At 52.0% G+C, this 22233-nt stretch overlaps 2 protein-coding genes across 3 annotated transcripts in view; both read right to left on the bottom strand.

Annotated features, from left to right (window-relative positions):
- Window positions 1–4121, bottom strand: part of CHD5 (chromodomain helicase DNA binding protein 5) — a 65551-nt gene extending 61430 nt beyond the window's left edge. For both annotated transcript variants that reach the window (XM_082398662.1, XM_082398663.1), the window contains exon 1: window positions 3910–4121. In XM_082398662.1, coding sequence (XP_082254788.1) covers window positions 3910–3988 — 79 coding nt within the window. In that variant the 5' untranslated portion in view covers window positions 3989–4121. The remainder of the gene's footprint in view (window positions 1–3909) is intronic.
- A 4445-nt stretch (window positions 4122–8566) lies between these two features.
- On the bottom strand, window positions 8567–16644 carry RPL22 (ribosomal protein L22). The gene is made up of 4 exons (XM_082398808.1): window positions 16520–16644; window positions 14614–14718; window positions 12615–12739; window positions 8567–10389 (listed from the first exon to the last, which is right to left on the bottom strand). Exons 1-4 carry the CDS (start codon window positions 16529–16531, stop codon window positions 10245–10247), a joined length of 387 nt encoding a protein of 128 aa, XP_082254934.1. The 5' UTR covers window positions 16532–16644; the 3' UTR covers window positions 8567–10244.
- Between the last annotated feature and the right edge of the window lie 5589 nt (window positions 16645–22233).

Here is a 22233-nt window from a genome sequence, read left to right as displayed (position 1 = left end):
GGATGATGGGTCAATGGATGGATGGATGGAAGGAAGGAAGGACTGGACAGATTAAATAAGTGGATGGGTGGGTGGGTGGATGTTTGGATGGATGATGAATGGGTAGGATGGCTGGCCAGTGTACGGTGGGTGTCCTGGTCGGTTCTGTGGTTGGATGGGTAGATGTTCTGGTGGGAGGGTGGATACATGGGTGGGTGGATTAACAAGTGGGTGGGTGATTGAATGAACTGATGAAATGATAAATCAATTTAGAATGCGGTGACTATCCCACAGGCCAAGCCACTGGGCAAAGTGTGCTAACCACTTTACCTCCCTCCTCTCAGCATAAAGTATTAAATATGATCAGGCCTCCTGATGCCCCAAACCCACATTTCCCCAACGTGGGGGGAGCAAACTAAGAAGGCACAGACCTTCAGGAATCATGGCTCTCTCTCCCTCCTGCTCCCTGGGCCCACAGAAGCCTAGATGGGCTAGGGGGACCTGGGCCAGTCAAGTGCCAGAGTGGTCACACTGTCTGGCCTGGAGAGAAGATGGGCTCACCAACTCTAGGAAACCCACCCCTCCGTGTGGGATTGAGGAAGGGCTGGGCCTACAAGGCAGGGAAAAGGCCTGGGATGCTGAGGCCCCCTCCTCCCTCCCTCGCTCCAGCCCCTCTGGCCCAGGCTCCCAGCCCCCCAGCTTATTGGCTGAGGGTGCATGTCTCAGAAGCATTTCCTTGGGGAAGGCAGGCCAACTGCTCCCCTTGGATGGTGCTAATTATAAGCCACACTTTATTGGGCACCTATTACGTGCCGGGCACTGTGACCTACTTGTTCCACGTGCACCGCCTCATCAGTCCTCATAATAAGCCCTCTATGAGGTAGCTGGCACCACAGCCCATTCCACAAGTGGGGAGACTGAGGCAGAGGGACTGGGTAGCTTGCCCAAGGTCAGGCCACAAACAAGCCGCAGAGGCGGAGCCACCTGACCCTTGAGCCCTCTCTTGGACTAGCCCTCTGAATGCCCAGGAGAACCTGGCAGCTGGGGTCCCTGAGCCCGAGAGGCAGGCACCTCCCCCCACCCCCTCAAGCAGGCTCAACCACCCGCCTCAACGCCAGAGAGCTGCCCGACCGAAGCCCGGGTGGCAACAAGAACCCTGCTGAGGGGGGTGGTGGATGGGCAGAGTGAAGGCAGTAGGCCTGACAAGCACTGAGTCCGCCGCGGCAGATGGAAAACTTAGTGTGGCAGCTCCCAGCACGCCGGCTCCCCCATCCACAAGCTGCCACCTGGGGGACCTGCCGGCCCTACATCCCTGTGGGCCACGGCCACGAGCTCAGGTGGAGGGCTGCAGAGAGGCCGCAGTGGAGGGTAGGGGGCCAGGCGGCCAGCGCTTCAGGAGAGACACGAGGCCTAGGCCGAGGCTGTAATCACGTCCAAAGGCCAGGGTGACCCAGGGACCCCCAGCCCTCAGACACTGAGACCACAACCCTCTCTCTAGCGCCCACAGTGCCAGGTGCCGGGCACAGTGGGTGGTCACGGGAGTCACACCCAAGGCGGGAGCCCACGGACACAAGTCAGCTGATGATAATATTCCAGGGAAGTACTGCCAAGAAAATAAAGCATTAAAATGGGCCTGAGAATGACAGGGGTGGGGGCTACGCTGGAGCCAGGAGCTGAGACCTAATCGGCAGGAAGGAGGCAGATGTGAGCCGAGGAAAGCTTGGGTCTGGAAGGGGTCACGGCCAATGCTCCGGGCAGGATGGAGCCTGGGGGGTTCCAGAAGCATCAAGGAGGCCAGAGTGTGAACAAGGAGGTGGGGCTGGAGATGAGAGTGGAATAGAAAAGGGACTTTGCAGTCAGCCCAAGCCGTGGGGGTCCGGGTCCGATTTGTGTTTTCAAAGGTGACCCTGGCTGCTGAGCGGAGCGTGGTCGGTGAGAACTGGTCAGGAGACTCTAGAGGGGACCAGCTGGAGGGGACAGTGGCTTGGACCAGGGACACAGAGAGGAGCTGGCAGCTCGGGAAGGCTCAGGACATGCTCTGGAGGTGGGAGCCCCTGGCCTCGCTGAAGGACAGGCTGCAGCCTCGGCTCTGCAGGACTTTGGGGGCCTTCCTAGAGGCCCTGGGGCAAGCCCCCCCCCACGTCCTGCCCTGGAGTGGCAGGCGCAAGCAGGAGGGAGAAAAGGTGGTGGGCAGGTGACCCGGACCGAGGCCCAAGGGGAGTGAGCTGGGTGCCCGCCAGTCTGGGGGCACCTTGCCTGGCCTCCTCGCCTCCCCACCCTCCGAGCCCTGACACAACCCGGGAGAGCCAGAATGAGTGGGAAAGGGGGACAGGGGACCCCAGCAGGGGTTTGGTGAAGTCCCAGAAATAAGCCTGTTCACGCACATTCAACTGTCCACTGGCCCCATCAGTGCCACAAAGGGCCACGCCCCGAGCACCACTCACTGAGGAAGCCAGTGACCAGCTTACCAAGGAGCCAGCTTCCTGAGCAGAAAACAGCCATGGGTTTCAGGGCCTGTGCTAGGCCTCTGTGTTCCCTTCCGGGAAATGGGCCTAATTCTCTGGACCCCCAGCATGTAACAGTAAACTATTGTCCAAGCAACTCCACCCATGTGTGGCCACCTCACCCCCACTCCCCTCACCCCAGCAGGCTCTTGGCTGCACTGTCTGAAAGGCAGGGTGAGGCCCCAGTCACCCTGTTAAAGCAAGCAAACAAGTGGGGAGGGGGGAGGAGACCCCCCAGTGAGCATGGCCACCTGGTGGGAAGCCCCTCCCTAGGAGAGGCAGAGCAGCAAGGAGCTGCTGCCCCTGGGTCCTCCCCTTCTCACCTCCTGCACACAGGCGTTCAGGTGCCAATCTGTGGCATATGCTCCCCCCTGGGGCCAGACAGCCCACTCCAGGGCCAGGGAGGGCTCCGGCACCGCCCACAAGTCCCTCAGGTGCCCAGCAGGGGCCATGACTCGGTGTGGGGAAGCTGCGATGTGACAGAGTCCCCCAGAAGGGAAGGAGGAAGGCTGGTTGACAGGGTGAGGCCCTGCCCAGCTGTGCCAGGAGGAGAAACGTCCCAAACAAACGGTGAGCAGTTAAGAAAAGAATGATGCCGCAAGGCTACCCCTGACCCACAAGCCCTCTTTCTGTTGAATTCTGGAGAGGGGTGGCAAGGGCAGGGGCGGTGGCCCTGCGAGTCAGGCCCGGAGCCAAAGCAGGGTGGGCTGGGAACGCCACTAGCCGGGCGACCGCGGGCTGGAGGCGCCGGCCGGCGCTAGGGCGCGCCAGGAAGACGCCGGCGGCCCGGGCAAAGTGCTTGGGAGCGGCAGTCACGGCACCCGGCGGCCGCGGAAGGGGAGCGGGAGTCCGAGCCCGCGCGCCTCAGCCCGGAGCTTTCGTGGGCCCGGAGGGAAGCCGCCCCAGCCAGGGCGCTCGCCCTGTCCCCTAGTACGTCCCGTCCTCCGCCCGTTCCGGGCCCCACCCAGCCCACCCTGGGGCCGAGATCGGCCGGGTCCGGGTATCTGGTCCCGCGGGCCCCCGCCCGTCCCCGCGAGGCCAGGGGTGCGCGGCGCGGGGCGAGAGCGCCGAGTGCGCGGCACCAGCAGCCGAGCGCGATTCCCGCCCCCTTCAAGGGCACGCGGGCTGACCCCCGCGGCGCCGCGCCCCTCCCCGCTTCGGGCGCCCGGCGCAGGCCCCCCGCGGTCCCCCGCCCGCGCCGCGGCCAGGGTGGTCCCCATCGCACCCGCCCTTGGCGGCCCGCGCGCCGCGCCCCGCCGCTCACCCAGCCCCGCGCCCTTGGCCGCGCGGCGCCAGCAAGGCGGGAACGCAGCCCGGCACCCCCTCCCGCGCGCCGCCAGCGCCGCCCGCGAGGTCCGGCCCCGGGGCCCCGCCGGTCGCCTCGACCCCCGCCGCCCGCCCCGGGCGCAGCCGGCTTCCCGCTCACCTGACATCTCGTCCTCGTTCTCCATCTCGTCCGCGAACAGCCGCGGCAGCTCCTCCTCGGTGCCCAGCGGGCCCCGCATGCCCGGCGCGGGGAGGAGGGGAGGTGGGCGCCCCCCCTACCGCCGGGCGCGGTGCCAGCCTTAACCCGTGCGCTGCCGGACGGGCGCGCGCGGCGGGCGAGGCGGCCTCGGCGAGAAGATGGCGGCCGCCTGCCCCCCCCACCCCCCCAAACCTCCACCCCCCCGTCTCGACCCCCTTCCTCTCGGCCGCCTTCGCCCCGCTCCCCGCAAAGCCCGGGCTGCTCCGCCCACCGCGCCCCGCAGCCTGAGTCCCGCAGCCGACCGAGGTGGCGGCGGCAGCGCCGGCGGCACGGCAGCAAGGCGGGGGGGGGGGACACGGGGGGGGCGGCACACATGCCCGGATTGTGACGTCCAGTCTGGTTGCTGTGGCAACCCCATCCCATCGTTCCGGCAGCGCGACTAGTTAACAGCAGAGAACAAGTTGGGGGGACTAGTCCTGAGACTCTGGGTGCGGGGTGGGGACAGGGCGCTCCGGCAGGGGGAGCCGTCGAGGCGACCACACGCCCGGGGACCCGACGGCCGAGCTGGCAGCTGGGACTTGGATGGGCCGGGCCCAGTGGGAGGCGGGGAAACGCCGGCCCGCGCACCCCCGGCAGGGCCCAATGCCGCTGCCGCCCCCGCCCGGGAAGGGTCCCCAAGGGCGCGGAGGCGGGGTCCCCGGGGCAGCGGGCAGCGAGCTCCCGTACTCCGCTCACACGCGCCGAGACCCTGGTCGCCCCGCACCGCCCGCAACACGCTTCTAATCCCCTTTCCAAAGAGGACTCGAAGAAAAATGCGTTCCGCACTCGGGGAAGGGCCGCTCTGGAGACAGTGGGTCTGATTCCTCCAGAAAAATATGCACAGGCTGGCTCCTCCCTCACGCCATCGCGCCCCGCTCCCACCGCCCACGTGCCCACTACCAAAACGCCCCTCCAGGCGGGGTCCGCTTTAAACACATCCAGACCCCCGGGGGTGATGCGGCCCTGCGTTCTTTGTGCCCAAAACTCCCGCGCGGAGTGGGAAGGAACCGCGCCGCCAGCCCTCGGTTGTTAAAGGTGAAGATGGAGGCCAAAGCCCTCGGGAGCAAGACTAGAATTTTAAATAAGCACCACCAGTCTCGGCTGCAGCAAGTCTTCAAGCTACTCTAAGAACGCAGAAGTTTCAGGGGCGGGCTTTCTAACCCTAGAAGAGCCCGGAAAGGGAGGGCACCCTCACCTCACTGCCTGGGGCCAGACACGTTTGGGGGAAGCCACTGGAGACCCAGTCACGCCAAGGACCCTCAAGATCTACCTGACTTGGGAAGCCCAAAGCAGCCAGGAGGAGGTTTCCTCTCTGGCACCCCCCCCACCTCTGGTATTGGCTGAGTACCCGCTCCATCCAGGTGGGCATTCACCTGTTTCACCAGTACCCGAGCCACTGGCATCACCAGCAGGGCTCTTCCTTCCTGAGGACTTTGAGGAACCAGGAGAGTTGTGGGTGCTTGGCAAGGGCCCCTAGTGCAAGACCTCTTGGGGAGGTGGCCACAACCCACTCCACAGTGAGCCCAAGCTGTGACCTGAAGGTGATGGATGGCATGGGGAAAGCTGGAAAAATATGCAGCACATTTTTCCTCCCCCTTCTGACCTAATGAAATTGTCAGCAAGCCCCAAACCAAAGCTCCTCTTCAGTCATGCCTGGGAGACAACAGTTCTGTCCAGCCTCCCAGAAAAAGTGCAGGGTGCTGGGAATCCCATCTCCTGGATCACTTTTAAACCACATTAGGAGAGATGTTGAATCTGCCCCAAGCAGGTGGCCTGTGAGGGCCAAGGGAAGGGCAGCAGGGAAGCGGACTAAGAAAGCAAGGGATCCTCCTGGCCTGAAGCTGTATTTCACCTCCTGGGCATGTAGCTGAGGGAACCTCAACCACTGAGGCTTTAGCAGGCCTGCATTTTCCCTGGCAAGGCTGCCTTCCTCTTTCCAGACCTCCTGTCTTCCTGAATGTTAACCAGGAAAAGACCCTAAGTGCCACCAAACTGCCCACCCCCGTCTCCAGCCCTGCCCCCAACCCCACCCACATGGTGGAATGAGTTCAGGACACTTCCACAGGTCCCCTGTCCCACTTCAGAGAAACTGTGACCTACAGCATTTCCCATCACCAGAGAGCCCACCACACACGCACCATTAACCTTGGCTCCAGCTCCCAAGGTGAGGTTAAGTCAGACATCATTCAACAAAGAACAGTTCCAACTGCTTAATTTGGCAAATTAGAGTCGAGATGTTCATCACTCATAATCCTCTCCCCGTCCTTGTTCTTGCGATGGCTGCAGCTAGGTAACATTACTTAATGACCAAAAGCAAAGCAAAACAGAAACTGGAAGGGCAGAAACAAATGGATTTTTGCCTAGAAATCTCTAGTAATATTTAAAGGAGAGTGTTGATTACTGTTAAACTATTAAATATGCATTTTAATAACAATGCGCCAAAAATGACTGCTGTTAAAAACAAGCCCCCCAAAAAAAAACAAGCCCCAAAAGGTGAAAATTCGATAAACTCTGCAGTTCCAAGAGGAAGCCTGTCATTAAGGTAACAGTTTCACGAGACATGATTCTCGGATTTGCTGATCACAAAGCTTGTAATTACACCTCAGTGACAATTCAAAATCAAAATATTTTAGGGCTTCCCTGGTGGCGCAGTGGTTAAGAATCTGCCTGCCAATGCAGGGGACATGGGTTCAAGCCCTGGTCTGGGAATATCCCACATGCCGCGGAGCAACTAAGCCCGTGCGCCACAACTACTGAGCCTGCGCTCTAGAGCCCGTAAGCCACAACTACTGAGCACACGTGCCACAACTACTGAAGCCCGCCTAGAGCCCGTGCTCCGCAACAATAGAAGCCACTGCAATGAGAAGCCTCCGCACCGCAACGAAGAGTAGCTCCCGTTCGACGCAACTAGAGAAAGCCCGCACGCAGCAACAAAGACCCAACACAGACAAAAATAAATAAAATCAAAATATTTTAGAACGGACCTAGAGATTGTCATACTGAGGGAAGTCAGTCAGACAGACAAATATCATATGATATCGCTTATATGTGGAATCTAAAAAAATGGTACAAATGAACTTTACAAAACAGAAATAAAGTCACAGATGTAGAACACAAACTTATGGTTACCAAGAGGGAAGGGGGGGGGGATAAATTGGGAGACTGGGATTGACACACTACTATATATAAAATAGATAATAAGAACCTACTGTATAGCACAGGGAACTCTACTCAATACTCCGTAATGACCTATATGGGAAAAGAATCTAAAAAAGTGGATACATGTATAGGTATAACTGAATCACGTGGCTGTACAGCACAAACTAACATAACATTGTAAATAAACTATACTCCAATAAAAATTCATTTAAAAAATCAAACTATTTTTAAAAATATATTGGCTCTGTCCAAGGTTACCAAGCAGAAGCCTGTCCCCTTGGTACTCCCAAATCTGTAGTTGTCTCTTGTCAGGGACCCACCTCCTAGGGATGTGCCCCCCTCACGGGAAGGGGCCCACACAGGGCCCTGCTTACAGCCTTGTGAAGTTGGGGGGTAAGTCAGCAGAAGGGCCAGGCAGCAAGAGGAAGGCGAGCCAGCTTCCAGGCTCCCCCGAGCGTGTCAGTGATGGACCAGGGGACCATTATCACCTTACTGGGGTCCTGCTCACCTTCCAAGAAACCAAGAGACGCCTAAAAAGGCTGAGGTCTAAATACCCCAAAACATTCTGTAATTTTGACCCAGTCTTAAAATATATTTGATGTGATCAAACTCTCCCACTTTCCCCCGTCTGTGACACCAATGTTTCCGAACACCTCGGCACCACTTACCAGCCAGCACTGGTCTATTTCACCACGTAGCTCATCCCGAAATGCTAGGAGGATGACACTACTCAAAAAAGCACACCTTCACCACTGAAAAAGCCACAGAAGGGGGTAGCAGGGGCTTTTGAAAGGAAAACAACAAATGTAAACCTCAGATGAGAGATGGTGTTGACCCAGCCAAGGGTGAGGCCATGCTGGATTTGGAGTCAGCTGAAAACAAGGCTGCACCAAGTTCCTATTTCACTGCCTTTATGCACTTAAATCTCAGCTTGAAACGCGCCAAGACCCAGTCTCTTCCTGTGCCTTGATCAGGCAGGTGAAATGGGTCTAAACTGTGGCTCGGGCACAGCTGGGATAATGGGTGCCATGTAATTCAAGTTCACATCACATATCCATCAGAAAAAGTCATGTGTTTGCAACGTTATTCTCCGGCTCTGGGTCTGAAGAAATTCTACACGGAGAGGTCGGTTATAAGTCAACTCCAGAACCTGAGGCACCGCGGCATAACTAGGGTGAAGAAAGTGGGAATAAAAGACGTATGTTCTTCTCAAACTTAATGAAGTCCAAGGTCATTGTTGGTACAGCAATTCATCAGTGAGGACAAACAACCAATTCATTGTTGCTAAACAGATTAACATGCCAATCCTTTAAAAAAAAAAAAAAAAAAGCCTTGTACAATAATAGTAGCCATGCGTTAGCCACTTTTAATATAAAATGTGATCAAAAGTCAAAATACAAGAGTTCAAAAGGCATAGAAAAACCAAGAAGTTTCAATTTTATTACAAGTTTTAAATTCTGGGAATAGTTTTAAAAACAAAAAAACTTATATGCTAATTTCAGCCCAGGGCTAATTTTTTTACAACCGAACTAAGAATTACTACAAGGGAACATCAATGCAACAAACAAGTAAAATTTGCAAACCCAAGTCACAAACTTGCTAACAAAGTTAATAATCATGGTAATGGACAGCACCAAAGAGCAACTGATGCCTCAGTTAAATTTGAAAGAAACACTGCCTTCTCAAGGGCAGAGAAACATGCAAACAATTCTGCTTCAAGAAATTTGCATAGAAATAGAAAATGCTAGAGCCTTTACCACAAATGAAATTACGAAGCCTCAACATGTTAAATTCAACCCAAGGAGCACCAAATGTTAAATTGGAGCCAAGGTACGAATCAAAACATTTAATTTCCAGCTATGCAACTAGAAAGATCACAAGAATTTCAGGTGTGGAAAGGCACCCTAGGCAAGCTCTTGAAATACATGAATTTGATACAACGTAATCTTAAGACAATGCAGATATTCCTGTAAAATTTAAATTTTAGAGGGCACCGTAAGGCATCAGGGTCTCTTCTCAAAGTCACTCTTGATATTGTCAGCAACAATCACATCTTTATGATCTCATTAATGACCTTTCACAGATCTCTAGCCTCTACACATAGGACAGAACCCCCAATATCGTGGGAAGCCCTTTCAGTCTGGCCCTGCTTAATGTGTTTGTAGAATGACTTTTAAGCCCAGCCGTGGCCTAAATGGTGTGAAAGGGACTACTCCCTGGGCATCTCAACACTTCTCTTCACCCTGTCTCCCAGGCCCCTCTCTTTCACATCTGCCCCCGTGGTTAAGACTCCAGAACTCTGGGATTCTGATCTTGACCCCAGGGAACCTCACCAACACCCACCTTTGGAAGCTCCACTATTCCTCATCTCCAGCTCCCCCTGGTGGGGTTCAAAGTGACAGTCTGGTACAAAGACTTGTAGAAACAATGATTATTTACAAATTCGTATTTTGTAGACCTCTCCTTAATTGAACACCTGCGACTTTTACAGTTGCTCTCCTGACCCTTTCCCGAGGGGTAGTAGAATATGCGAAGCAACAGGACCACATTTTATTTCTACGGGAAGAAAAAGGATTAACATACATAGTAACCGTGTGAGTCAAGAGTAATTTGTAATCAGAAAATGAAAAGACAAAATGCCCCAGAAGCCTGCATTTTATCGACACTGCCACTTTCCCAAAAAAAGAACCTCAGAAACAAGTCACTGGATCTGCTTTCAGTGAATCAGGAGTTCCCATATTTGTACTCCTCAATCTTTGAGAAAAGTACCAGATGAAACTGACCCACCCCTTTTTGGGTAAAATAGTAACTAACTGAACTCACATCTCCACGCTCTCATCCACCTGTTCAATGTCAAACAGTAGTCAGTTCCCTTGAAGGAGACTTATCCATTTTGGTACTTCTACCAAAAGAACTGAAATTTTCAAGCAGAAAAAAAGTGTAATTACAAGTAAGTGAGTGGCAGCCCAAGTGAAGCCCTTTTACTATGATTTCCAATTTTCTGTTCAATCCACACTGCAGAGATACAAGGAAAGCCACCATTTTGTTTCCTAAATTTTATTTAAGAATTCATACAAAATACTCCAGATAACTGAGTTTCAATCCTCATCTTCCTCCTCTTCTTCATCTTGATTAATCTGGAAGTAACGTAATTCGTAACTTTCTTTGCTGTTAGCAACTACGCGTAACCAATCACGGAGATTATTCTTCTTCAAATATTTTTTGGTGAGATATTTCAAATACCTGCAGAGAAAGAACACTTCAGAACTGCACCAGATACAAGGCCTTCTTACATTCTGAAACACTGTAACTTTTATGAAACCCCTGCATTCAAAGTCATTACAATTGAAGGTGTTTTCCCATGGTTCAAAAATGGCAAAGGTAGGCAAATATACCCAGCCAACGCTCTAACGAGGATAAACATCAGTCACATTTCATCTAACCGGGACATAAAAATGAGAACAGATTAAGATGGGACTGCTGTCCATGAAACAATAGCCCTCACCTATAAAATGGTTTTTAGCGACCACTAGGGAAAGAGATCAAGGTAGTAATTTGGCAATTAAGCACACAATCTTAGTACCTTTTATTGAGAAACCGCTGGATTTCCAATGAGCTCCAAGTACTTCACCTCACTGACTGAAACCTGCCATTGAGGTTGCTGGGTTACTGGGACCGGGGCTGAGGGCCGGGGCGGGGCACACACACGCTCACTCCTGCTGCGTGACGCTCATCTCCCCACGCCCCCCCTCCCCCCCGGCAAACGCCCTGGCAGCGAGAGCACTTGGCCTCTCTAGTCCATCCACCCAGCGGCTGCCTCGGCCTGAGCGAGCTCAGCAGCCAACCTGCCCAGCGCTGTCAGCAAACTCTGTTCACCTAAAGGCAGCGATGCCTCCTGGGCTCAAAAGAAAGCCCGCAACCCTGTTTCTTCTCTCAGCTGTCTGCTTATGAGGCCCTGAGGTTTACCTACTCTGGCATCTTCCCAAAGCCACAAAGAGGAACAGAAGGCCCAGCAAACCCACCACTGGGCAAACGGACCCTTCCAGGCCTCAGGCTCGCCCTCTGTAAAACAGGACTCAGGGTACTTGCACCTCTTCAGACTGGTACAAACTAAACAAACTAAACGAGACGCACAGCAAACCGTGGCACTGTAGCCAGGACCCAAACATTAACCAACCAACAAACTCAGCACCTCCAAGAAATGAACACTGTTCAACTGTCTTACTTACGCCAACAAAGCAATCTTCACAAAGATGTGAAGATCTCAGTTCAATTCTACCCACTTTCCCTACATAAAAATAAATCAGTTTGTTAGTTTCATCTAAAAAGTATTCTTTTTTTTCCATTTATTTCTACTATATTGTATTCAGGTGAGGTGGTTAATTCAAAAGTTTAGGTGGTTTGAGTATTCTAATAGCATGTTGGGGGAAGCTAGGTTAAAAGCGCTTCCCTGAGAGCTCTGCAGAAGCCCAGTGGGGTGGGTGTTAAGCACACCCTGGAGGCCCGCCAGTTGCCCCATCTCTCACACCATCAAACTGCCTTCTGCACAAATGAAATAACGCAGTCAGACAGAACAGGAGTAGTTCACTTAGCTTTAAAGTCATCTCTTGACTGTTTTAGTTAAAAATGGAAGCAAAGGGGAATTCCCTGGCGGTCCAGTGGTTAGGACTCGGCGCTTTCACTGCCAAAGGTGCTGGTTCAATCCCTGGTCAGGGAACTAAGATCCCGCAAGCCGCACAGCACGGCCAATAAATATTAATTGATTAATTAAACCCTATTCTTTAAATAAATAAATAAAAATAAAAGCAAAGGCTTAACTATAACCAACTTGTCCTAACACTTCAAACTTCCCACTGTTTGATTCAGTTTGATTAAACGCTCCTAAGAATTATACGCCAGGCTCTGGGCTAGGAGCTAGGTATAAACACGTCCAATTCCTTAGTGACTTGTAACGTGTGTTTAACCTCATTCTCAAAACAGAAGACGTAAATATAGCAGGGCAAGTGAACTGATGTCTCCAACTTAAAAAAATTGGCCCAAAGGAATTAACAGAGTGGCTTCAGTCTAAACTGAGATTTCAGATCCCTCACCTAATTACAGCAGCATTTACAGGGGGGAAAAAACCCATAAAATTAAAAGTGAAAGCTCTTCAACGTCATCTAGAGGCAAAGGAAGCAATATCTTCACTTTCAAGAACACAGTCTAAGCAAGTCCGAGCATCTTTACTGCTTGAAATACTTTAGCCTGTGAAAAACAAAACTGTAAAAAACTACTAAGAGTTGAATACTTTTAACTACCATAACATTCATCCATTCATTCACCAGCCCCTTACACTGGACACTGCTCCAGAGGTTAACAGAGGTAACCACAGACCAGATTACTCAAGGTGGAGTAACACTCCTGGCCAAGCTGGAGTGGGAAGCTCAGCGCTAGGATGCAGGCAAGAGACGCTCAGCTCTTTCCCATACCTTTTGGAAAAAGGCACCTCGGAAGTTACAGTGATCTTGCTTTTGCTTCTTTCGATTGTTACAACACCTCCTCCGAGATTCCCAGCTTTTCCATTCACTTTGATTCTTTCCTGAAGAAACTGCTCCTGTAGAAATCATCAAATTGACCAGTTCACCCATCTCATTTTTTTTATACTCCCAACTCTAAGCAAATATAGTTCATTAAATGTTCAATCTTAAAAAAAAAACGGAAAAGAAGAAAGAAAATCTTTGGCAAAAGATCCGAAATCTAGGAACAGCAATTAGAAAATGGTACTATTCAACTGTTTACATATGTAACTGAAAACACCCTAGCATGAACATACGTGACTGCTCCCACACAAGGTCAATGTGCCTCTATGCCATGGAAGGCTCTGACTCCTGGGTCATGGGAAAGAGTAGTCAGGAAACCCAGGCCCAAACTTACAAGATACAGGCAACCACAGTGACAAGCAACTTCTGGACCTAAGACATATAAAGCATTGTCCTCTGTGTGATAAGAGAAAATACGTCTTCAATCCAGCAGAAGGAACAAAAACATACAGTGACCAAAACAATTACAGATCTGCTGAGGGGCCACGTGCACCATCACCGAACAGCAGAAGGGACAGTGGCCTAGGAGCCCAGAGGTGGACTCTGGGCAAAGCCCCGTGGAAGCCTGGGCTGGTCATTCACTTCCATGGGTTTCAGGAGTCTCCGACCAAAAAGGAGGACTCTTTTTTGGTTTTCTTGCTATTGCAATGATATGAAGTCCCTTCAGCTCCCAACTCCTACAGCCCTCTATTTAAAAACTCCAATACACAATATGTTAACTGGTGACGGGGGAAAAGAGTGATTAGGTCAGAAATCCTGACCTTTGCATCTCAGACTCATAAATGACTTGTGTTTTCTATCCTAAGGAGGCGTCTAGAAGGAAGACAGTCACATACACAGATGAGTACAGAGGGAGGAAGGGAGAAGGGAATAAATGTCAGAACAGGACCACCCCAGACACAAATTGGAAGAAGCCACAAGTTACGAGGGACAAGAGGCCACGGAGAAAAGCAAGAAGTCACTGGCTGGAGAAGGAACTAAGGAGTCAAGCGAAGGACTTTTTGCAGGACAGGCCAGGACACAAAAGGCATCTACAAGAGGGCAGTGAACTACAGGTTACCCAAATTCCACACTTTGTAAGTAGTGGCTGTAAGCCAAACTTTTAATTTTTTTATTTGAAAATTATTCTTGTTGTAATATTTATCTTGCAATAGTTGACCTTCTGGAGACTAAAGAGAAAATGTCAATTTAGGGTTCTGCACAATATGTCTGAATTCCCCCAAGCTTGGCTATTGGAGAGGAAAACAGTAAAATGCCAAAACCAAGTTGCAGAGTCAAAAATGTGGCAATGAGGTTCATTATTCTAGACTTACGTGAAATAGAGGAATATTGGGGAATGGGGCCAACATGAGGGTAAAAAATCAGTACAGAGCAAGGCCTGAAAAAAAACCAAGCTCCAATTACAAATCAGCAAGCAAGGTATTTTCACATGAACACTGAAGCTCTGATGCTTAATAAAACAGAAAACTCAAGGAGATGCTGCCATCTGTCCAAGGCCCCAGAGCCAAGCATCAGGCCCAGGTCACAGGCACCCCCTTGGCCCTGAGGGTCAGGGCCCACAGCTTACACTTAGACACACCCAAGTGCAAAGGTGTGCCTGTTTCCTTGTAAATTTTAAGTAAAATCATGTTTGGAAACTGGAGGAGAAGATGATGATGACCTAGTTCTCTGGCACTGATGTGCTAGAGTGCATCTCCTTTACTCCTCACAACTGCTACACAGGAAAGCAAGGGTTAGAAACAGAACGAGACAAAGCTCCAGGCTCAAACAGTAGAGCCAGAACAGCAGAGTAGCCGGAGCCCGCCAGCAAACATGCTCCAGGAGGTTTTCTCAGCAACGACCCAAAGGGTTCACTACTGCCCAGGGTGGCATCAAGGGTGTAACTTACAAAATTGGCCGCATCCATGATTCCATCTTCTACAGGATGGGTACAGTCAAGAGTAAACTTCAGGACCTGCTTCTTTTTTTTGCCCCCCTTCACCACAAGCTTTTTCTAAGAAAAGTATACAAATGATAACAGAGATGAAGGCATAACCAGTCCAAAAAAAAAAAAAAAACTCAACAAAAGCAAAACTACTACAATTGTAAAAGTACACACAAATGCAAAAACCATGAAACTGTGTTCCCCTGCAAAGGCGCCAAGAGTGGAGGCTGGATACTACTCAAAATGCTGCTCTATAAACCTGGGGTCATGCCCTCCTGAAGGGGAAATCATTCTAGCACTCCTGACCCACGTACACTTTCCAGTCTCCCCAATTTCTATGAGCATGAAGGTGTGTTAGCTTATGAACTACAATAAAATGAACGTTTCCTCTTATTTGCCCTAAAATTTCCAAAATAAAATTAAATACTCATTCGTTTTCTTCCAGGATTAAGACACAGGCATGCACATGCTTTGCGGACCCAAAACAATTTTAATCTGCAATAAGTTCGTGTCCTAACTTTCCAGACTCGGGTCCTGATCCAGTTTAGCCGTTTTCCCTTCGTCCTGTCTCATCTACCTTCTCAGAACAGCGACCAGAACCACACATCCTAGCGGCCCATCTAACCCCAGCTGGGACAAGGGTAAAGCTAAAACTCAGGTTCTAATTATAACATTACTGGCGACAATTTCTGGCCTTTTGACTGATTCAATCTAGCAGTTTCAAACCACTAGTTTAACTACAAGGTTCCAGCCTCTTCACTCTCAGAAAAAACCTTATATGATTCTTCTCCGTCTACAAGTGTAACACCATAAAAAAAAGCATTTGGACAACCTACTTACCCGCACTTGCAGCTGAAATAGCCTTTCAGAATCTAAAAAGACCTTTCCAAGAACCCATCTTACCTCTCTTCACGTCTCAAAAAACTTCACCTAAAACCTGTATTAACTGGGTCAATTTTTCAAACATTTAGCTTTCACCAAGTCACTTTTCCTCCCCCCTAACATGTCTTCCTAGTAACAATCAGAAGGTCTGGTTTAAAAATCTAGCCCCGGAAATATACAATCAGCAAATAAAAGACCTGCCAGCAATGGTCTCCATACCTCCCACCACGGTTTTAAACCAAAAGCATACAAATGCCTAGAAGCCTTACAAGCCCACCCAGGCAGAAAAATGGAGAGGAGCCGAAAATGTCCACAAGGGCGTCCCAGCAAAGGAGGAGGGCAGGAAAACTTCCGCCCAGTAACCTGGGAGAACGATCTGCAGCCAGAGTGACGTGAGGGCGCCGCGCGAGGGCCCAGTCCCAGCCTGGCTGAGAGAGAATGGAACTGGGCCCTCACCCGACACCTAAAAGGGGCTGTAGAGCTGCATCCTGAAGATCTAACTTCCTCCGCAGACGCGAAAGGCTCCTCTAACCCGGGCCTCCCTCTGAAAACACGCCGGCCAGGACACCGTCCGTGGACCTTTCCACTGGTCACCGAGGGCGCCGGGTCCCCTCCTTCCCCGCCTTCCGCCCAGGTAACCAGGCCCAGGCCTCGGCTGCCTCAACCCCGGCCGGGCTCCAAGGGCCGCTGACCGACCCAGGCTGCAGTCTCAGGCCCCCAGCTCCCCGCTGGCCGCGCAGGCAGGGGCCCAAGCCCGAGCCGCGGCCTCCGAGAGCCCCGGGTCTGCCCCTCACGCCTCGGGCCGCGGCCTCCTCCGCCCACAACGTGCGGGGCCCGGCGGCCGCCCCAGCCTGCTCCGGCCGGCCTGCTAGCCCGGCCCCGGCAGGATGCTGCAGAGAGCCGTGCACCGCGAGCCAGGCAGGGGCCGGGCCGGCGAGGCCCACGTGCCTCTCCCCAGAGCCGAGGCCTCACACGGAGCCATACTAACCACTGGCGCCATCGCCGCAGCGGAGGCAGAAAAGGAGTTGGGTGAACTACGCAGACGCAAAGAGGCCGCAGCGCGCAGAGCACGCAGGGCTCAGGCCGTACCAATCGCTCTGCCACGCCCCTCGGTCGCCACCATCTCGCCCTCTTCTGTACGCTCGGGGAGCGATTTCTTTTGCCTGAATGCAAAACCTGTCCTCTCACCCGTCCGGAGGATTGTAGGGGGAGCGAGGCCGAGTGGCCTATCCCACTGCGAAGGATCGGAGCGGGGAGCCATGCTAGACTAGCCCAAAGAGAAATAAAGGGGTTCGCTCTACTTTTGAAAGTCTTAGAAAGAAAAAAAAAAAAATAAGGAAATTCAATAAACCGTAAACTACCAGCTACTGGGATGGGAGTCGAACTCACTAACTTGGGGAGGTGAGGCCTAATTTGGGGTCCTAATGCCCGAGAGCACTTGGCTTCTTCCTACCTAAAGCGCCCAGCCTGGAAGCTGGTGCCGGGGGTGGCGGGGATAAGAGGGATGTCTCCCTGCGCTAGCCCTCTTTGCTGCAGTCAGGTACACTCTCCACCACCTCAAGTTCAAGCCGCCCACACTCCGATCATCACCTCCCAGCTTTCCAGCTCTTCCCTTCTAGTTTCCCAATTCCAAACATTCTTCTGCCAGCGCTCCCCAAACTGGCATATAGACAGGAATCACCTGGGAATCCCGTAAAAATGCAGATTCCAATTCAGTGGGTTGCAGTGGCCTGAGACTCTGCATTACTCAAAGCTCCCAGGAGATGCTGCTCCCGCCGGCCCACGGACCAAAGTTGAGTGGCAACGGTCTTCATGCCCAGACCTACAGTCCATGGACTGGACCACTTTCACCCACTCTCCCCCCCGTCGTGTCCTCACCAGTTACAATCGCTCACTTGCACACACCCTCCAGCCCCTGTGTGCCCTGTACTCACCTAGCAGAAGCCCAATCCTGGCTCACAGTGGTGGGGGAGGAAACTCCCCATGCTGTCTGGTCTAGGTTTACCCTCAGGCTTACTCTGCCAGTTGACCAAGTTCCAAACCCACCCTGCTGTTCTTTTTTTTTATATATAAATGTATTTATTTCATTTATTTATATTTGGCTGCGTTAGGTCTTTGTTGCTGCGCGCGGGCTTTCTCTAGTTGCGGTGAGCGGGGGCTACTCTTCCTTGCGGTGCACAGGCTTCTCATTGCGGTGGCTTCTCTTGTTGCAGAGCATGGGCTCTAGGCGCACGGGCTTCAGTAGTTGTGGCACACGGGCTCAGTAGTTGTGGCTCGCAGGCTCTAGAGCGCAGGCTCAGTAGTTGTGGCGCGCGGGCTTAGTTGCTCTGCGGCATGTGGGATCTTCCCGGACCAGGGCTCAAACCCGTGTCCCGTGCATTAGCAGGAGGATTCCTCACCACTGCACCACCAGGGAAGCCCCCACCTTGCTGTTCTTGACTGCAAACCACGTTTCTGCTTTGCCACCTGCAACCTGGTCAGGTTCTTTCAACGGGGGCCTAGAGGGGAGACTGCAGGCTGGAGAAAGAAGAGACTTCTCCCTGTTTGCTTCCTGCTTGTTCCTGTTCTGTTGGTGTCACCTACTCCTGCTTCTTCATCCTGGTAGCAACAGTTGGAACATTCCAGAAACAGCAGTTGAATACAGTTTGCAGTTATTCCAACGCTTGTAGAACCAGCCTCATTTTCTTCTCCCCAGAAACCCCAGCCCCAGCTGAGCAGCACCCCTTTCTCAGGTATCAGCTTCCTGGGCCCCATTCTTTAAGTGTCTCCATTTTAATAAGACCACCCTAGGAGTGAGTGGTAGCCACTTCCGGCAGTTGCTACTGATCTTTTTTTTTTTTTTTTTTTTTTACTATTTATTTATTTTGGCTGCACCGGATCTTAGTTGCGGCACACGGGCTCATAGTTGTGGCACGCGGTCTTCTTAGTTGCAGCATGTGGACTTCTTAGTTGCGGCATGCATGTGGGATCTACTTCCCCAATCAGGGATTGAACCCAGGCCCTCTGCATTGGGAGCGCAGAGTCAAGTCTTGATACCTAGTTAACAATCCTTAGTGTGCTTCCTCCCGAGTGACACCTCTCCTAACTCTGAGCAAGCCTGGGGGCTGCCTGACAATCCGCTAAGTGACTGTTTCCACACCTCTGATCAGAATGCCAGCTCCTCGCCCCAAAACCTCCCTCTCAGCTGATGACTTCCATTGCTCTGTTTTTGAAAACACAGAAGCAATCCAAAGAGAGTTTTCAGACGCACCTGCCTCCACATCTACCCATCCAGCAACAGCTTTACCCAGCTCTGCCTTTCCTCCTGTTACTGCGGAAGAAGCGTCCTTGCCCCCATCTGAGGTCAACCCAACACTAGTGCATTCGTCTGGCATACTGCCGCCTACTTGAGGACCTCACTCCAAGAGTCCTTGCCCCCCACCCCATGAAATCATCAATGTATCCTTTCTTCTGGATTTTTTTCCATCAGCACTCAACCATTCTTTAACATCTCCCATCTTGGGACTTACTTGGTAGCGCAGTGGTTAAGAATCCGCCTGCCAATGCAGGGGACACGGGTTTGATCCCTGGTCTGGGAAGATCCCACATGCTGTGGAGCAACTAAGCCCGTGCGCCACAACTACAGAGCCCACGCTTTAGAGCCCGCGAGCCACAACTACTGAGCCTGCGTGCTGCAACTACTGAAGCCCAGACCCCTAGAGCCCATGCTCCGCAACAAGAGAAGCCACCGCAATGAGAAGCCCGCTCACCGCAACAAAGGGTAGCCCCCGCTCACCGCAACTAGAGAAAGCCCGCGCACAGCAACGATGACTCAACGCAGCCAAAAATTAAAAAATAAAATAAAATAAAGATAAAATCCCCCATCTTAAAACAGCAAAAGCAATCTCTCAACCCCCAACATTCCCGGTCACTTACCACCCCTTTTGTCTCCTCTCTACTATGGACTGAATGTTTGTGTCCCCCCATATTCATAGTTGAAACCCTAGTCTCCAAAGTGATGGTATTTGGAGGTGAGTCCTTTGGGAAGTAATTAGATTTATTAGCGATCATGAGGGTGGGGCTCCATGATGGGACTGGTGCCTTTCTAAGGGAAAGAAGACACATGAGATCTCTCTTGCCACGTGAGCCACAGGGAGAAAGCAGCCGACAACAAGCCAGGAAGAAGGCCCTCCCCAGGAGCCAGAGCTGTTTGCACCTGATCTTAGGCTTCCAGCATCCAGAACTGTGAGAAATTTCTGTTGTTTAAGCCTCCCAGCCTGTGATATTTTTGTTACAGCAGCCTGAACTAAGACAATCTCTTTAACCAGTTTTCTTGTAAGTTTCCTCTGTGTGCTGTCTGCAATTTCTCTCCTCCCATTTCCTGTTGAACCCACTCTGGTGAGACTCTTGCCCCCCGCCCCCCCAGCCACTAGGACAGCTCTCATCAAGGTCACTGGTGATGTCCCCCTGCTAAGCACTGGGGTCGGGTCCTGGTCCTCCTCTTCCTGCTTCTGTTAGCATCTGACACCACAGGTCACTCCCTCCTCCTTGCTGACCCTTCTTCCCTGGGCCCCCAGGACCTCGGGCTCTCCTGGTTCTCCTCCCACCTCACTGGCTGCTCCTTCTCCGTGTCCTTGCTTCTCCCTCCTCCCCGGACTTGAAGAGCCACAGGGCACGGAGCTCCTCTCATCTTCATCTGCACTTGACCTTTGGCATGCCCCAGACTCATATCCTTAAATACAGCTCCCCAGGTCTGTATGTGCAGCCTCCATCCTGGACTCCTGACTTCTCTAGCCTCCATCCTGGACTCCTGACTTCTAGACTCCTGACTTCTCTAGACTAGAGGGTCAAGGTGACCACCCTCACCCCCATGAAACCACTCTCACCTCTCCACCCTTACCCCGGCTCTCCATCCCCAGCCTCACCCCGCAGCCTGTGTCCCTTCATCTCCACCCACATTGGTCTTCCTTTCCTTCCTCTAAATTTATTCCAACTTCTGGGACCTTGTACTTGCTGTTGCCTCCACTTTTTTTTTTTTTAAGATTGTTTTTAAGTCTTTATTAAATTTGTTACAATATTGCTTCTGTTTTATGTTTTTTGGTTTTTTAGCCTGGAGGCATATGGGATCTTAGCTCCCCCACCAGGGATCGAACCCTCACCCCCTGCATTGGAAGGTGAAGTCTTAACCACTGGACCGCCAGGGAATTCCCGCCTCGGCTTTGAACTCTTCCTGGCTTTTCTTGTGTCTGATTTTTTCTCATCCTCCAGGGGCTCTGCCCACGGTTATCTAGTGTGTCCTCAACTCCACCCCCTCCCAGCTGCCCTCCATCACATCATCCTGATTCTTTCCTTCAGAGCATTTAACACAATCTGTCATTATTGTACTTGTTTATTTGTGTACTTGGTTAACCTTGCCTGGTGGGTTAGGCGCCCTTCTTGTGTATGGCGCATGGCAGATGCTCAGTAAATACTACTCAGATAGTAACATTGTCAGGATTAGATGACATAATACAAGTATAAGAGCTTTGAATAATATCTTGACCCATAAACATTGACCACAGTTTTTATGACTTGGAGCACAAATGGAACCAGGGCTAGGGAGGACCCTTAAAAGAATAGGTAGTTCCTGCCTAGAATTCACTTCCTTTCTTCCCCTGGCAAACTTCTACTCATCCTTCAAAACCCAGCTGGAGGGGGCTTCCCTGGTGGCGCAGTGGTTAAGAATCCACCTGCCAGTGCAGGGGATACGGGTTCGGTCCCTGGTCCGGGAAGATCCCACATGCCGCGGAGCAACTAAGCCCGTGAGCCACAACTAGTGAGCTTGCGCTCTAGAGCCCGCGAGCCACAACTACTGAAACCCACGTGCCTAGAGCCTGTGCTCCGCAACAAGAGAAGCCACCGCAATGAGAAGCCCACGCACCGCAACGAAGAAAAGCCCCCGCTCACCGCAACTAGAGAAAGCCCGCGCGCAGCAACGAAGACCCAACGCAGCCAAAAATAAATAAATAAATTTATTAAAAAAAAAAAACAGCTGGAGTATTATCTCCTAGTTTTTTCTAGTTAGTAAGATTGGTTTTTATAACTTTTTAAAAAAATTTATCTATTTTACTTTTGGCTGCGTTGGGTCTTTGTTGCTGCACGCGGGCTTTCTCTAGTTGCGACAAGCGGGGGCTACTCGTCGTTGTGGTGCACGGGCTTCTCATTGCGGTGTCTTCTCTTGTTGTGGAGCATGGGCTCTAGGGCACGCGGGCTTCAGTAGTTGTGGCTTGCAGTCTCTAGAGTGCAGGCTCAGCAGTTGTGGTCCACGGTCTTTGTTGCTCTGCGGCATGTGGGATCTTCCTGGGCCAGGGATCGAACCCGTGTGCCCTGAATTGGCAGGCGGATTCTTAACCACTGTGGCACCAGGGAAGTCCCTGATTAGTAAGATTTTATTGAGCACCTTCTATGGGTCAGGCTGTGGGCCTGACTCTGATTTCAGGAGGGACAGCTACAGGGGCCGCTTTCCTGGAGCTCAGGGTGACATGTGCAGAGAAGGCGGGCACGCTGGAGGAAATGACACTGGGTGAAACAAGCACTTGCCAGGCTAAGAAGGGCAGAGGGGGCCCAGCTGGAAAGGCTCAGAGCTTCCTCTATCACTCTCCCACCCAAACCTACCTTGGGAACTCGCTGATGATGGGCGTGGGGCCTTAATTATTTTGGAAGCTTAGGATGTGCGTTTCACTT

Source organism: Balaenoptera borealis, assembly GCF_965194805.1.
Source record: "Balaenoptera borealis genome assembly, chromosome: 1".
Lineage (NCBI taxonomy): Eukaryota > Metazoa > Chordata > Mammalia > Artiodactyla > Balaenopteridae > Balaenoptera > Balaenoptera borealis.
Note: the sequence above shows the minus strand (reverse complement) of the source record. Positions and strands in the feature narration are given on the sequence as shown.

Bases quoted from the DNA above. Each gene is read 5' to 3' on its own strand.
- RPL22 (XM_082398808.1), bottom strand. The intron at 12,740-14,613 runs GTAAGTTACACC...TGATTTCTACAG, and splicing joins TCATGGATGCGGCCAATTTT to GAGCAGTTTCTTCAGGAAAG. The intron at 10,390-12,614 runs GTATGGGAAAGA...CTTTCTCTGCAG, and splicing joins GAGGTGCCTTTTTCCAAAAG to GTATTTGAAATATCTCACCA.